The sequence below is a fragment of the Aedes aegypti genome, chromosome 2, assembly GCF_002204515.2.
Source record: "Aedes aegypti strain LVP_AGWG chromosome 2, AaegL5.0 Primary Assembly, whole genome shotgun sequence".
Classification (NCBI taxonomy): Eukaryota; Metazoa; Arthropoda; class Insecta; order Diptera; family Culicidae; genus Aedes; species Aedes aegypti.
Window position 1 is genome coordinate 324330143 of NC_035108.1, and position 16531 is coordinate 324346673.

The following is a 16531-nucleotide window of genomic DNA, read 5'->3' on the forward strand; positions in this document are numbered from 1 at the left end:
ATGAGCGATAGACAATAGAATCAACAACACTGCCATAAGGGATAGTAAGCATGTGACTATTGTCGAAACTATGATTAGGAGGCAAATCAACATCCCAAGATCAAATTTTTGTTACAACCCAATGTAGGTATTATTAAATTAGGCTGTAGAAAATGATAAATATCTGATCACTTAGGAACCTTGCAACAGGTAATAAATGCTCGTAGTCTGTTTTCTTCGAATATACATGTATAAATTGTTAAAATTGCCGAATCATACGCGGAATTTATTAAACGGGTCATGAAATTAGGACTGAAATCATAATGATGATAGATTATCAACTTTCCTTTCGTCTTGCTATTTGTTACCGTTAGAAACCAAACTGATTGGTTTCCCACTACTTACACCAATACAACAGCACGAAAACTGAAGTATTATAATCGCGCGTTGGAACTTTCAATATCCATATATTACATCAATAGTGAATTCTTGTATGTAGCCAGTATAAATAACAGAATCATCAACTTCTTGAACATTCTTTAACTGAAAACAGGATGCTTGTTTTATCAAACATGCTCAATCTGCACCTAAAATCTCGGATCCAAATAGTTTTCTAAATAAAAATTGTGTCTAAATAAAACGTGTAGGCCAACAAAACATAATTGAGTAGGAGTTTACAAGTTACTTAGCACATGAAAAGCAGTTTAAATTAATCTATTACTAGATCAACACTAATGCTCACATTTTTATATTCTCATTTCATCATGGTCCTCATTGCTCGAGCGGAGACGAACACCCTGGAGATGGAAAAAATCGACAGCGCTACGATAAGGAAACGTAACAGATGAGAAACTATCGATACATTTATCAATTATAAAACCCCGTTTTAATGTTAACACTTTGTTTCTGTTTTTTTTCGTTTCAGCAATCAAATAATCGAACCAACTCTACTATCTTTTCATTTCTTCTTCGTTATACTTATAGTCCTTCTGGCACTGAACCGAGTGGTGCGCCTTCCGCTTTCTTACTGGTGCTGTTTTTCCTGTACATTTGGCATAGTGTCGGAGGTGGTGTACTGTATTTGCTATACAACGCGCTACTTTCGATATTGTGCTTGGTGTGTGGGGAAGCAGTACTAGTGGTGAAGCGGAGGGCGCCATTCGGTTTAGTGCCAGAGGGACTATATCTATTTAATGTATCTGAAGCTTGTGGGACCGCTTTAATTCCGGCGCCTGCTTGTGGAAGATCCCGGTGTGCTAAACGGTATAGGACATGTTAACGGGGGAGGCTTGGTAGGTCCTCACCCAGCCCGTGTCTAGATGGGCGGATAATTGTCTGCCAGGGTGTGGATTGAGCAATTACAAAAATTACAAATTACAGTTGTTATCCGACGTTATCAATGATCCGAGGTAGACAAATTCGTCCACCACCTCGAGCTCAGCCCCGTCGATCATCACGCGTCTGCCAATGTGAGCTCTATCGCGTTCGATTCCTCCAGCCAGCAGATATTTCGTCTTCGACGTATTTAAGTTCAAACCAACCCGATCTGCTTCACGTTTCAGCCTGGTATACTGTTCAGAAAGGGGTTCAGATAGCCGTAGCGGTAAACGCGCAGCTATTCAGCAAGACCAAGCTGAGGGTCGTGGGTTCGAATCCCACCGGTCGAGGATCTTTTCGGGTAGGAAATTTTCTCGACTTCCCAGGGCATAGAGTATTCTCGTACCTGCCACACGATATACGCATGCAAAAATGATCATTGGCATAGTAAGCTCTCAGTTAACAACTGTGGAAGTGCTCATAAGAACACTAAGCTGAGAAGCAGGCTCTATCCCAGTAGGGACGTAACGCCAGAAAGAAGAAGAAGAAGACTGTTTAGAAACCACCTGGAACGTTCTTCCACGTCGTCAGCAAATCAGATGAACTGGCTGGATTTATTGAAGATCCCCGCATGTTGAAGCCCGCCCGTTTTATAGGGCAAGTGTACCATTAGTGGTGCACCTAAGGGAAAACTGCTAAAACACGGTGTTAAGATCATGAAATATATGATTTTAACGTATCATTCGATAGATCTCAAATCCTTCTATCATTCAAATGTATAAAAATCACGATTCATTTGAAATTTCCCTGCAAAAAGCCTTGCACCAATAATAGGAACACTGTTCCTTTAGTGGAGGTATATTTTAAGGATGGTTCCTTTAGTGGCGCAAACCATTGATTTCTTATGGGACCCTCCACTATGGGTACTGATGCACCACTATAGGTGCAAAGGAGCAAAAATGTTAAGCAAAATAATTGTTTTAAATAGTTTTACGGTTAAATTTCATGAATATTATTCGATTACTTGTATCATTTTCGCATCGTACATAATACAAAAATATCACATAATTATTTATTAGCGCGAAACATGCCAAAACACACTACCTCCACTATTGGAGCTACCTCCACTAAGGGAGCGCTTGCCCTAACACCTTCTAGCGCAATATTGAACAGGAGGCAGGAAAGACCATCGCCTTGTCAAAGTCCTTTGCGTGTTTCAAACCGGTCCGATAATGCATCCGATATCTTCACACAGCACTGTACACTATCCATCGTTGCTTTGATCAGTCTAGTCAGTTTCCCGGGAAAACCATTATCGTCCATAATCTTCCATAGCTCTTCGCGGTCGATGGTATCATAGGTCGCTTTGAAATCGATGAATAGGTGGTGCATAGGGACTTGATATTCGCGACACTTTTGGTGGATCTGCCGCAACATAAAGATTTGGTCTGTCGTCGATCGCCCGTCTACAAAACCGGCTTGATAACTTTCCACAAATCTGCTTGCCAGTGGCGATAGACGGCGGAAGATGATCTGGGAAAGCACTTTATGGGCTGCGTTAAGAATGGTGATCGCTCGATAGTTCTCACATTCTAACTTGTCACCCTTTTTGTATATGGGGTATATTATTCCCTCCTTCCACTCCTCCGGTAGCTGTTCTGTATCCCAGATCCTGGCTATCAATCGGTGCAGACAAGTGGCCAACCTGTCCGGGCCCATTTCAATAAGTTCCGCTCCAATACCATCCTTTCCAGGTGCTTTGTTGTTCTTGAGCTGTTTGATAGCATCCTTAACTTCGCCTATTGTGGGAGTTGGCACATCTCCCTCATCCGCCGTACTGATGAAGCCATTCCTCCTGCTGTCCTGATCTTCCTCCACTGTGCCGTTTAGGTGTTCATCGTAGTGCTGCTTCCACCTTTCGATCACCTCACGTTCGTCCGCAAGATACCTCCCTCCTTATCCCGGCACATTTCGGCTCGCGGCACAAAGCCTTTGCGGGATGCATTGAGTTTCTTGTAGAACTTACGTGTTTCTTGTGAACGATACAACTGCTCCATCTCTTCGCACTCCAACTCTTCCAGGCGGCGCTTTTTATCCCGGAATAGATGGGTTTGCTGTCTTCGCTTCTGTTTGTATCGTTCCACGTTTTGACGGGTGCCTTGCTGCAGCATCATCGCCCGCGCTGCATTCTTCTCGTCCAAAACCGTCTGACACTCCTCGTCGAACCAACCGTTCCGTCGATTTCCTGCTGCCTTGAGACTACTCCAGCAGTCATCAAGAGGGGCTTCGGTGAGCTCTCCCTCTTCCGGCAACGCTGCCTCAAGGCTTTGCGCGTATTCAGTTGCGACTTCGGGTTGCTTGAGTCGTTCCAGATTGTACCGGGGCGGGCGTCGGTACCGAATGTTGTTCACAACGGAGAGTCGTTGGCGCACTTTAACCGTCACAAGGTAGTGGTCCGAATCGGTGTTTGCGCCGCGATATGTTCTGACGTCGATAATGTCCGATAAGTGCCTTCCATCAATCAAAACATGGTCGATTTGCGATTCAGTCTGTTGGGGTGATCTCCAGGTGTATCGATATGGGAGGCTGTGCTGGAAGTAGGTATTACGTATGGCCATGTCTTTGGAGGCGGCGAAATCAATCAGTCTAAGGCCGTTTTCGTTCGTAAGCTGGTGAGCGCTGAACTTCCCTATAATCAGTCTAAATTCCTCCTCCTGGCCAACCTGAGCGTTGAGATCTCCGATAACGATTTTGACATCATGGCTTGGGCAGCCGTCGTATTCACGTTCCAGCTGCGCGTAGAAAGCGTCCTTATCGCTATCGTCACTTGCTAGGTGAGGGCTGTGCACGTTGATTATGCTGTTATTGAAGAAACGGTCTTTGATCCTCAACTTTCACATTCTGTTGTCGATTGGCCACCACCCAATCACGCGCCTCTGCATTTTGCCCATCACGATAAAAACTGTGCCCATCTCATGTCTGTTGCCGCAGCTCTGATAGATGGTATAACCATCCCTATACGTATGTACCGTCGACCCTTTCCAGCAAACCTCCTGCAGCGCTACGATGTCGAACTTGCGGACCCTCAATAATTCGGAAAGAATGCGGGTACTTCCCAAGAAATTGAGAGACTTACAGCTCCATGATCCGAGTTTCCAATCGTTAGTCCGTTTTCGATGCCTAGGTCTATGCCGCTTGTTCCGGTGCGAATTTACATTGTATGCTTCCTGTACTGATGATTTTTACGGCTGGCTTGTAAGACCTGCACCAACCCCCTGTCTCGCTGGAGGATCATCGTGCACAGCACTGTTCAGAGTCCCACGCTGGCACTAGGACGATGATCAGCCGCTCCAAACATGGAGAACAGACGCTGTATTGAGCCGAGCTACACCCTCAGAAGAGAGGAGCCCCCCTTCCCTGTCAGCATACGACCAAGGTCCCACCAGGGTTGGTTACCCGATCTTCCCTACGGTTACTCGTACCACAGGTGGCACCACGGGGAGGTAGGGATAGGAGTTACTGGACAAGAGGCTTGGGACCACAAATGAGGTATATTTTATACCTGCAGGTACGCGAAGCACCAATGGTACGCATTGTCCAGTCATTTACAACCCTCAGACCATGTCTGCACAATTTTTTTTTTTTTTTCTTTTAATATTATATATTGGCTTTTCTCGGTGACAACAGACAAAAACAGCATATTTTGCGTTACGCGTTTCGGCTTACTTCACTTCAGCCCTCATCAGACGCCTAAAATTACATTTATTAAACAGTTACAATTTACAAAGAACATTTCAATTTTCACATAAACACTTACAACATGCTGAACGCAACCTTACAGCTTGGTCTGTCACAACTATACTAATGGTTTTCCCAAAACCCCAATTAACGAGCGCACCTTGCTCATCACCCAGTTTCATTTTCGTCAATGTTTCCTCTCTCAGTAGTCCGTGTATGTGGCTCTCCACGCAGTCTCGCCAATAGACCATTGTACGTGGAGTTGAAATAACCGCACTCACGTTGCAGGTTTACGGTCTCTTTTTCTCCCTGCTTTTTGATATGGAAGACCTCTGCGATCATCCTGGTCTCTGGGTTCTCGATGCGTTCCAAAACAGTCGTTTTTTCGAAATCAAAGACATGGCCTTCTTCGATCGTGTGCACTGCTAATCCCGATTTTGGATTCCTCTTTTTGCTGTCATTCTTGTGTTCTGCAATCCTCACTTCCAGCATGCGTTTCGTCTGTCCAATGTAGACTTTCCCATCATCCGCACCACATGGTATGGAGTACACCACATTCTTCTGCTTCCCTGGTGCTATGGGATCCTTAGTTTTACTGAAAACAGTGTTTTTGATCTTGTTTTGCGGACGGGAAGCAAGGATTATATTATTTCTCCGCAAGATTTTCCCAAGCTTCTCACTCAGGCACGGTATGTACGGCGTAGACACATATTTGTGGGGTTGATATAACGTACTATCTACTTTCATTGTGTTATAGTGTTTGTGTACGCGTTTTTTCCTAACTCTGTTTATAAACCACGGTGGGTAGTTATTTTTCCGTAGGATTTTCGTTGCTTGGTTAAGCGCTTCTTCACGTTTTTCCCCACACGTTAGCATGTCTACACAAGTCCAAAACTTCCTCGGAAGTTGAGGAGTTTTTGAACCAATGTTGGCTGATCAGTCTTCAGGGTATTAAAAACGCTATTTTTTTATTTTTCTTTGGCTTTGCTAAATGCCATCTTGACTAGAAAACCGCAGTGATTGAATCCTTGAAAAAGGTCCCAAACGGACCGAAACGACGGAAAAATAAAAAAATAGCCATGATGATAATAAATCTTCGAGCTGTTTAGTAGAATACCTATAAGTAGATGAAAAAACCGAATTTAGTACTATACCATTTAATTCCACTAGAGTTTGTATCCTTTGACAGATACGCGTATTTCGACCTCAACTGTAAGGCCGTCTTCAGTGTGGCAGAACATATCTTTTCAGAAGGACATACAATTACGACGACCGATATCAAAATTTTGAGAAATGTTTCTTCTCCTTGGAAACTGGATGTGGCGGAGAGTCTGGAAATTTGCAAACAGGTACCTACGACGCTACTCAACAGAAACAACGGCAACGGCAATACATGGCTATTCAACTTGGTACCTACTAATCGTTCCCGTGATGTACCTTTCAGCATTTAAAGTTTCAACAAAAGAGGGATGGAATGTACCTAAAGCTCATAAATTTTAAGTTAAAAAATAATAATGGGTAGGGAAATACGTTTGTACCTAGTGCTAATATATAATATGTGCATACGATGGTTTTCTTCAAGTCGAGTCTAGTACACGACACTGAAGACGGCCTTACAGTTGAGGTCGAAATACGCGTATCTGTCAAAGGATTCACTTAGTGGAATTAAATGGTATAGTACTAAATTCGGTTTTTTCATCTACTTAAAAAAATAACGTTTTTAATTGCCTGAAGCCAACATTGGTTCAATAACATAACCTCAGTCGAAGCTCATCCAAAAAGTTGAGGAGTTTTTCAGAAATCGTCTCAAGAGTTCATTAGGAATTTCACAGAAATTTTATCAGAGACTTAGTGACACTCTCCGGATTTCTCCTATAATGTCCTTGACAATTCTATGGAGTCATCCCTGGATAAATTCTTTGAAAAAAAAACCCTGGAAAATTTTCAAAAATTGATGGATTTTCTGAAGAAATTGTAGATGGAATCTTTCGAATGATTTCTAAAGGTATCCTTAGAAAAAAAATCTTGCTTGAAATATTGCAATAACTGAACGACAATTCTGAAGGAAATCCCAAGAAAGCAGTGGAGACATCAATGGTAAAATTATGGCATGAATTCTTGAAATTGTTCTAAACAGATATTTTGGACGAAATCCTAGTGTCGACGAAGTGACGAAAACGAAGTGTCACTGTCATTTTTTTTTTGAGAAACTTCGGAAAGAATCTTTGGAGGTGTTCCTGAAGAAACTCGTTGTAGTCTCTGAAGTAGTTTCTGGGGTCATCCTTTAAAATTCCAGTTATAATTCTTGAATGTATTTTGAACAAATTTCATGAAGGAATTTCTCCAACAAACCATTAAAGAAACAATAAATGAATTGTGAATAAGCTTCTGATGAAATTCTAGGAAGAACTATACAGTAGGGTCGATGTACCAATTGTCAATCAGCTAAAAACAAATATTTGTATACAATTGAATAAAAATCCAGCGGTGTTATTTTCATGTCATCTGAACGTTTTTTTTTTATCTTAGTTATGAAGGAAAATAATATAAAAACAACTAAAAATCATATTTTAGTATTTACTTTGTCACTATAACTCTTACGTCATAAGTGACTAACCTCGGGGATGAGATTCAATCCCAGGTCCTCGGCGTGAGAGGCGTGTATCCAGGTCTGTTTCCAGCCACTATAGTAACACATGTGCCTATAGTAGTACCATATCGAATTCCTGCTCCCATAGCAGCACTTCACGACGCAAGCAAAACACGAATCAAAATCGTAGATTCACAAATCTTTTATATTAAAGTCTCTTTTTGTTTCCCATCCGATCTCTTTTTAGTCTCTTTTTTGTTCCTTTTCAATCTCTCAAAGGCAGTCAGTAGCTAGCAGCTTTGATACATTCATTTCATTTATTTAGTTAACATCTAAACAGATAACACTGAATCAACAATTTCACGCCACAATACTTTTTTTTGCACGGTACGCATCCCCCGTGCAAAAACAGAATCGGGTGTACTCGGTTCGTGGCCGCATCTCTCCATCGGCTATGCGCCACGCTTGCCAAATAGATGCGCACTTGATCCGCCCACCTAGCTCGCTGCGCTCCACGCCTTCTTGTACCAACCGGATCCGACGCGAACACTACCTTCGCAGGGTTGCTGTCCGGCATTCTAGCAACATGCCCTGCCCATCGTATCCTTCCAGCTTTGGCCACCTTCTGGATACTAGGTTCGCCGTAGAGTTGGACGAGCTCGTGGTTCATCCTTCGCCGCCACACACCGTTTCCCTGCACACCACCAAAGATCGTCCTAAGCACCCGACGTTCGAAGACTTCAAGTGCTTGCAAGTCCTCCTCGAGCATCGTCCACGTTTCATGCCCGTAGAGGACTACCGGCCTTATGAGCGTTTTGTACATGGTACATTTGGTGCGGGTGTGAATCTTTTTTGACCGCAGCTTCTTGTGGAGGCCATAGTAGGCCCGACTTCCAATGATGATGCGCCTCCGTATTTCACGGCTAACATTATTGAAACAGGCACAGCTGTTCCATCTCCTCGCACTCCGTCTCCTCCAGGTGGCGTTTTTTATCCCGAAAGAGGCGGGTCTGCTGTAGCCGTTTCCGTTTATAGCGTTCCACGTTCTGCCGGGTCCCTTGCTGCAGCATGACCGCCCGCGCTGCATTCTTCTCCTTCAAAACCCCCTGCACTCTTCGTTGAACCAATCGTTCCGTCGACTCCGTCCCACGTACCCGATGTTGCTCTCAGCTGCATTGTTGATGGCTGCTTTTACTGTCCTCCAGCAGTCCTCAAGAGGGGCTTCGTCCAGCTCACCCTCTTCCGGTAATGCAGCCTCGAGTTGCTGCGCGTATGCCGCTGCGACATCCGGTTGCTTGAGCCGCTCTAGGTCATACCGGGGCGGCCGTCGGTACCGTACGCTGTTAACGACGGAGAGTTTTGGGCGAAGTTTGACCATCACCAGATAGTGGTCGGAGTCGACGTTAGCGCCACGATAGGTCCTGACGTCGATAATGTCGGAGAAGTGCCGACCATCAATCAGAACGTGGTCGATTTGCGATTCTGTCTGCTGTGATGATCTCCAGGTGTATCGGTACGGAAGGCTGTGCTGGAAGTAGGTGCTACGAATGGCCATATTCTTGGAGGCGGCAAAATCAATTAGTCGTAGGCCGTTTTCGTTCGTCAGCCGGTGGGCGCTGAACTTTCCAATCGTCGGTCTGAATTCCTCTTCCTGGCCAACCTGAGCGTTTGATCTCCTATGATGATTTTGACGTCGTGGCTTGGGCAACTGTCGTACTCGCGTTGAAGCTACGCGTAAAAAGCGTCTTTATCATCATCAGTGCTTCCGGAGTGAGCTGAAGTTGAAGAACCGGCCTTTGATCCTCAACTTGCACATTCTCTCATTGATCGGCCACCACCCGATCACGCGCCTCTGCATATCACCCATCACTATAAAAGCTGTTCCCAGTTCATGTGTATTGCCGCAGCTCTGGTAGATGGTATGGTTACCTCTAAACGTTTGCACCATTGATCCCTTCCAACACACTTCCTTCAACGCTACGATGCCGAACCCCCGGTCCTTCAGCACGTTGGCGAGTATGCGTGTGCTCCCGATGAAGTTGAGAGATTTACAGTTCCACGTACCGAGCTTCCAATCGCTAGTCCCTTTACGTTGCTGTGGTCTTCGCTGATTGTCCCGGTTCGTATTCTCTCGTTGATTATTCGTTGCTTGATTTTTTTACGGCTGGTTTGCAGGACCTGACACCAACCCCCTAAAGGAGGACCATTCCCCCTAAATGTTCGGAGGACCATAATGCGCAGTTTAGTTTAGAGTCCTTCTCTGGCACTCGGACGATGATCAACCGCCCCTGACATGGAGAACAGAGGCTGTTGTGAGCCGCCCCTAACATGGAGTGCAGATGCTCCAGGTTTGCTGAAGCAAAAGCTAAAGCAAACCCCTCCTTCCCTGTCAGCATACGACCAAAGTTCCCACCGGGGGTTGGTTACCAGATCTTCCATAAGGTTACTCGTATCCCGGCTAGTACCGCGAGGAGGTAGGGATAGGAGTTGCTGGGCAAGAGGCTAAGGACCACACAAAAGGGGTCTATTTAATTCCTGCAAGTACGCGAGGTACCAATGGCACGCCATGCCCAGCCATTTACCAACCAGCTTTGATACATGTGTATCTTATTACCGAGCAGCCGTAGAAAAAGCTTTAATGGCAGCCTGACTATCTTAACGTAAGTTTATTACTTTACTCATCATGTTGAAGTGCTGATTACACTCCACGCTTAAGAGCAAATATATCCGCCTGAAAAACGGTGTTTACAAAGTGAGTACAACTGATGCAGCCATAGCTCACGTAAACATACATCTGTTCGTCCCAGGTAACCATAAGCCGTATATCGGGCCCAATCCCCCATATACGGCTTATATAGTGCTATTTAACGGCTTATTAGCATTATATCAGCCGTAAAACAACATTTTGGCCCAATATACGGCTTATTGGTTACCTGGGGTGAATCGAAGCAAAACTGCGGTACTAGAACTTCATCATGTCAACCTATTCAATATTGTCGCGCGCCCACCAAATCGGAACGCGCGTGCGGGACACGCGACGTGTGTTCCCGACATAACTGTCATAATGACATGTGTGGCGCTGCATTCTTATGATGTTTATGGGCACAGCGCACTATTCAAATATTAGTCGCGACGCTTGGAGATTGAGAAAAAATAGATTTGTTTGTTTGGCCTTATTTCTGTCGGATCCATAATAGAAAAAAATCGTTTCTAGCGACTAACAACACAGTATTTGAACGGTTTAAGAGGGCCGTTGTTCTTGCAAAAGCATGATTGAAACACCTCATTACGCACTCAAGAAATTCTCAAGATGAACGAGTTCAAGTCTTCGCTGCTGAAGCTGGGAGATTCCAACTATCCAGTTTGGAAGTTTCGCATGGAGTTAGTTTTGATCCAGGAAGGATTGAAGGCCTTCGTTACGGAACCGAAGCCGGACGAAGCGGATGGCACCTGGACTGCTAACGGCGCAAAGGCACGGGCGCCTATCGGATTGTCAATCGAAGAGATGGTCAACTATCTCACGTCATTAGAGCTGCAACGGCGAAGGACATGAGGGGCAGTTTGAAGAAGTACCACGAGCGGACAGACTGACTGCGATGGGAGAAGAACTCCAGGAGCATCTGGTCGAGGCAATGTTTTCAAGTCTACCGGAGTCATAAGCGAGGTTGGTCACGGCACAGGAAAGCCGATCAGAGGAGGAACTTACTCTCAAATTCGTTAAGCGCAAGTTACTGGACGAGTGGAGACGTCGTGAGGAGCGCCAGGCGGCAGAGAAAGTACTGCGAACCGGTGGCGAATCTAATGGACCGTCATCTGCAAGACCGAAAGTAACGTGCCACTACTGCAACAAGGAGGGACACTACCGTCGTGATTGCAAGAAGCTTGCGAAGGACAGTAAGGTTGCTGATCAGAAGAAACCGAAGCAGAAGGTGAAAATGGCTACTACTGACGAAACGTGCCTTGCTGTGGAAACCGGTGATTCTTCGGGATTATCACAGAAGGCCGAATCACAAAAGGCCGAATCACAGAAGGCCGAATCACAGAAGGCCGAATCACAAAAGGCCGAATCACAAAAGGCCGAATCACAAAAGGCCGAATCACAAAAGGCCGAATCACAAAAGGCCGAATCACAAAAGGCCGAATCACAAAAGGCCGAATCACAAAAGGCCGAATCACAAAAGGCCGAATCACAAAAGGCCGAATCACAAAAGGCCGAATCACAAAAAGCCAAATCACAAAATAAAGCTTGGATATGAAAAGAACAAATCCATGCTTTGTTAAATGCAGTCATGTCAGTAAACAGTGCAAAACTTACATTTCGGCCTTCTGTGATTCGGCCTTTTGTGATTCGGCCTTTTGTGATTCGGCCTTCTGTGATTCGGCCTTCTGTGATTCGGCCTTCTGTGATTCGGCCTTTTGTATGTTTCGGCCTTCTGTGCATTCGGCCTTTTGTGATTCGGCCTTATGTGATTCGGCCTTTTGTGATTCGGCCTTTTGTGGTAGACCCGATTCTTCTATGGGTCTCGAACTATGTCTGACTGTGAGTCCTCGACTCCGGATCTACTTCACACATGACCAACGATGTGGATCTATCGGAAACTCTGGACTCATCACGGCAAGATAATATTACGGTAGCGGACGGAAAACGAATAAGAGCAAACGGCATTGGCGTAGTCATGTTTCAAGGCATCAACGGTGAAGGAAACCCGAGGAACATCAAGCTGAGCCAAGTTTATCAAGTTCCGGCACTAGCTGGAAATCTATCGGTAAGCAAGCTCACCGATCAAGGTTTCTCAGTATTGTATTGCATCTCCGGGTGTTTGGATTGTTGGAATGGGTAAAGCTGGACCGGAAAACTCAAAAACTAGTGCTGGTGGGTTACGCTGAGGGACGCAAAGCTTACCGTCAAATGAATCCGGAAACCAACGCTATCAGTATCAACAGAGATGTCAAGTTCGACGCGTCAATCGAAAACACCAGCCACATAAAGACGGATAATGAATCGAATGTAGTGGAACTACATATCGAGCTCAATGAGCAGGAAATAGAATTCAACGCCGATAACAGCAATGAAGAGGATAGCGATGATGCCTCTAGCGTGGCGTCAGAAAGAAGATTTCAAGGTTTTCCCTAGCAGCATGCTGATTGTATGAGTGAAGCTGATGCCGAATTCGTTCCTGTACTAGATGATGGCGTGCCGGAGCTTGCCCCAAGTGGCGACTACATGCAAACCCCACGAAAATCTCAAAGGTCCAATAAAGGCATTCCGCCAAGGCGACTGTTTCTGTGTACCGAAAATAAGGGACTCCTTGAACCGAAGACATTGTTGTAGTATCAACGGCATCATCCAAATCACTTAGATTCTCAATGGACAGAGAGCACATATCCATGAAATTTGGTCGCAATCAATTTAATATAGTAATCCCAGTTAATTGACAGGGGATTCCTAAACCACAAAGTTTGCGAAGTTACATTCGAGTGTTCAAAGAAGACGTAGCGATGATCAGATAATGATGCCTCATCACACTGACTGATTTTGTTTGAGTGGAACATTATGTCTAACACATGGAAGTTAGGCCTATATTGAGTAATCCAAAATCTGCACACTAGTTGAGCTTTCCATCAGACTAGAGCCTCTCAAATTGATATCTATCATTAAGAGAAGTACTGCCGCTCTACGCATATTTGTCCCGCGGTCCATAAGGTTTACATAGAACATGGGACAAGTAAGCGTAGAAGGGCAGAGCAGCTTAGCTATCCTGAAACCCTCGTTATTCCAAATGACCATCTGAGTGGGAGAGCGTGGGCTTTGGACTTTTGTGACTCAAAGCGGTGGGTGGTTCGAAAGACAAACAAAACGATAGAAGTTATATTTGAATCGTTCCCTTCTTGTAATTTATTACATTCTCTTTAACAAATGCACGTTGTATCACTTGGTTTATACATTTAAATGTATTGCATTTCAAGCAAACGCCTGAATACCGGTAATGGCACGTCCCAGAATGAGAGCATGAATATCGTGGGTACCTAAAAAAAAGCGATCAGTTTCATAATTCTTTTGATGTGTTTTTTAAACTTTGATATAAGCTTTTGGATCTCACCTTCGTACGTGTTAACAGCCTCCAGGTTCATTACATGTCGTATGATGTGATACTCGTCGGCAATTCCGTTTCCACCAAGCATATCTCTAGCTACGCGAGCAATTTCCAGCGCCTTACCAGCATTGTTCCGTTTCAGCATGGAGATCATCTCTGGTGTGTGCCTAAAATGTCAATTGTCGTTACCACTGGTGTCGTTAGATTTATAATAAAAAAGATCCGTCTTACAATTTCTGATCCTTCAGTCGTCCAACGTGCAGACAAGCCGTCAAGCCCAAGCTGATCTCCGTCAGCATATCGGCCATCTTCTTCTGCATCAGCTGATTCGCTGCCAGCGGTTTCTTGAACTGCTTCCTATCCAATGTGTACTGTCTAGCAACCTTCAGGCAGGATTCGGCCGCACCCAGAGCACCCCAAGCAATTCCATACCGAGCGTTGTTCAAGCATCCGAACGGTCCTCGCATACCGGAAACATTCGGCAGAATGTTGTCCTCCGGAATGCGAACCTCGTCCATCAGAATCATTCCGGTATCGGAAGCACGCAATGAGAACTTGCCTTGAATTTTGGGGGTGGACAATCCCGTCGAGCTCTGCTCGCGATCGACGATAAATCCTCGAACCCTGCCGTCCTCGGTCTTGCCCCAGACGATGCATACGTCCGCCACCGGAGAGTTGGTGATCCACGTTTTGCTGCCAGTCAGCACGTAGGTTTTGGTTCTGGGATCATGCACCGCACGGGTTTCCATCGAGGATGGATCACTACCGTGATTTGGTTCGGTCAGACCAAAGCATCCAATCAATTCTCCCTTGGCCATTTTAGGAAGATATTTTTGTTTCTGTTCTTCGCTGCCATAGTCGTAGATGGCACCCATGCAAAGAGAACTTTGAACACTAAAGGCCGACCTATAGCCGGAGTCTACACGCTCCACTTCACGTGTTAGCAAACCATAAGCCACATTGCTTACACCGGCACAGTCGTAGCCCTTGATCGTGCAACCCAACACGCCGAATGATCCCAGTTCCTTCATGATTTCTTTGTGGAATACTACAATGAAAAAAAGGATTTCAGTTTGATTACGTTCAGCTCTAGGATGGGCGGAGGCTACCTTCATTTCTGTTGGCCAAAATTACCCGGGACATGAGTTTATCCTCGCAATACGCTCGGAACGAATCCCGGATGGCAATCTCATCCTCTTTTAGCTGCGACTCCAAGTTCAATGGATCTTCCCAGTTGAAGGTGGCTAAAAGATCAGATGAGAAAAATGAATTGCGTTATCACCTGAACAGCATATCTTGCACAGATGAGTTCAAAATCACACGAAGGAAAATATTCGCACATTTTTACGATCAAACATCTCCTAGAGTAAAGAAGTACGTTATCTTATCATCGTCACAGATTGTTTTGCGGGAATAGTTCTCATCGTGTATTACAATCGTTGACGGTCGTCGTCGTTGTTAAGAAGCGATTGCTCTCTATGGGGCCATAAGATAAGCGCACAAGGAGACGGAATTGCGTTTCGCTTAGCAGCAAAGCAACTATCTACTGATGCAGTGGAGGCTCGTTTGCTACATTGCTCTTGTAATCGTAATTGTCGACGCAACCTGGAATTGACTTATTTAAATGGTGTGAAGATACTTACGTTCATTGCTGGACGATGCAAAAGCTGTGGGTAGATAGAATAGCTTATTGTAGAAGACCTTGAACTTGTCAAAGGCTATTTTTGGTATGCACTTACCTCGTTGTACATTGCCAATCTTGCAGAAGCTTCGCAACTGAGAGGAAATGATTCGAAGGGCCATAGCGACTCACATAGACTTAAGGTTCAAGTATCCACAAAAGTCCAATTGCATCACAATATCCAGGCGGAATATATGTGTGGGTTTGATAGAGTAGACCCGTTGTTCCAACTTGACCGGTCCTGCTCACTTTCGATTTTACACTGAGCCAAATGACCAGCTCCTTCGGCTGGGGCGCAGGTTGTTTGTCTTTCTCTCTCGCTGTCTTATTTTACTGATAACATTCACATACATATATCTGATATGTATGCAGCCAACGGGTATCGGAGAGACTCAAGCAAAATCTCTTTGTATGTTGGTATGTGAAGTTTTGATGCTCTTTGGATTATATCACATATGGTGCAAACAATATTCTTTCATGCAAGTCTCGCGCCTTAAAAATGGGCTAAGATTTATATCAAATGTGTTCCTCAAAATAGTTATGTTATAGCTGCTAAGTTTTACCATGATTTTCAAATTAAGATTATCTTGCATTCCCATCAAAATATTACGAGATTGGATGCACTGGATTACTTACTCGTTGTTTAACCCCTCTAATAGCAGCTTCATTTTCTTGCAATAACAAAATATTTAACTTATATTTATTTTATTAGCTCATGAATATAAAAAACAAAAGCACCATTCATGGTTTGAAAATGTTCCATTTGATTTGAACTTTTTACAAGGTGAGTCATTTCGATCAATGTTACCCCGGATTACGGTACATACTTGGTGAAGTTTTTAAAGGAAATCCATTTGAAAGTTTTGATAATAAGTTGAAGAATTTCTTAATGACACTCCTGACAAATATTGAAAGAACCTTTGCAGCAAAGTTTCATAAAACAGAAGGAATCTCTGTAGGAATACTTGGATTTTTTTTTGTTGGAATCTCTTGAGGTATAACTCCCAGAATAAGAAAAAGAATTTCAACATTAATTCCAACATAAGTTTTCCAAAAATCGCTCTAAGAAAACCTTCCGAGGTCATAATCTCAAAAAGGTTCCTAGTATTTACATTTTAAGACTTCCAACTA

At 44.3% G+C, this 16531-nt stretch overlaps 1 protein-coding gene across 1 annotated transcript; it reads right to left on the minus strand.

The window, feature by feature from the left end:
* Positions 1-13491: 13491 nt before the first annotated feature.
* Positions 13492-15664, minus strand: LOC5565282 (glutaryl-CoA dehydrogenase, mitochondrial). Its single transcript, XM_001649572.2, has 6 exons — positions 15459-15664; positions 15363-15386; positions 14829-14963; positions 13951-14767; positions 13726-13886; positions 13492-13651 (listed from the first exon to the last, which is right to left on the minus strand). Exons 1-6 carry the CDS (start codon positions 15520-15522, stop codon positions 13587-13589), a joined length of 1266 nt encoding a protein of 421 aa, XP_001649622.2. The 5' UTR covers positions 15523-15664; the 3' UTR covers positions 13492-13586.
* Positions 15665-16531: the final 867 nt, after the last annotated feature.

Coding starts and splice junctions, on each gene's coding strand:
- LOC5565282 (XM_001649572.2), bottom strand. CDS start 15,522: ATGGCCCTTCGAATCATTTCCTCTCAGTTGCGAAGCTTCTGCAAGATT. Junction 14,964..15,362: donor TGCATCGTCCAGCAATGAAC/GTAAGTATCTTC, acceptor CTGATCTTTTAG/CCACCTTCAACTGGGAAGAT. Junction 14,768..14,828: donor TTTGGCCAACAGAAATGAAG/GTAGCCTCCGCC, acceptor TTTTCATTGTAG/TATTCCACAAAGAAATCATG.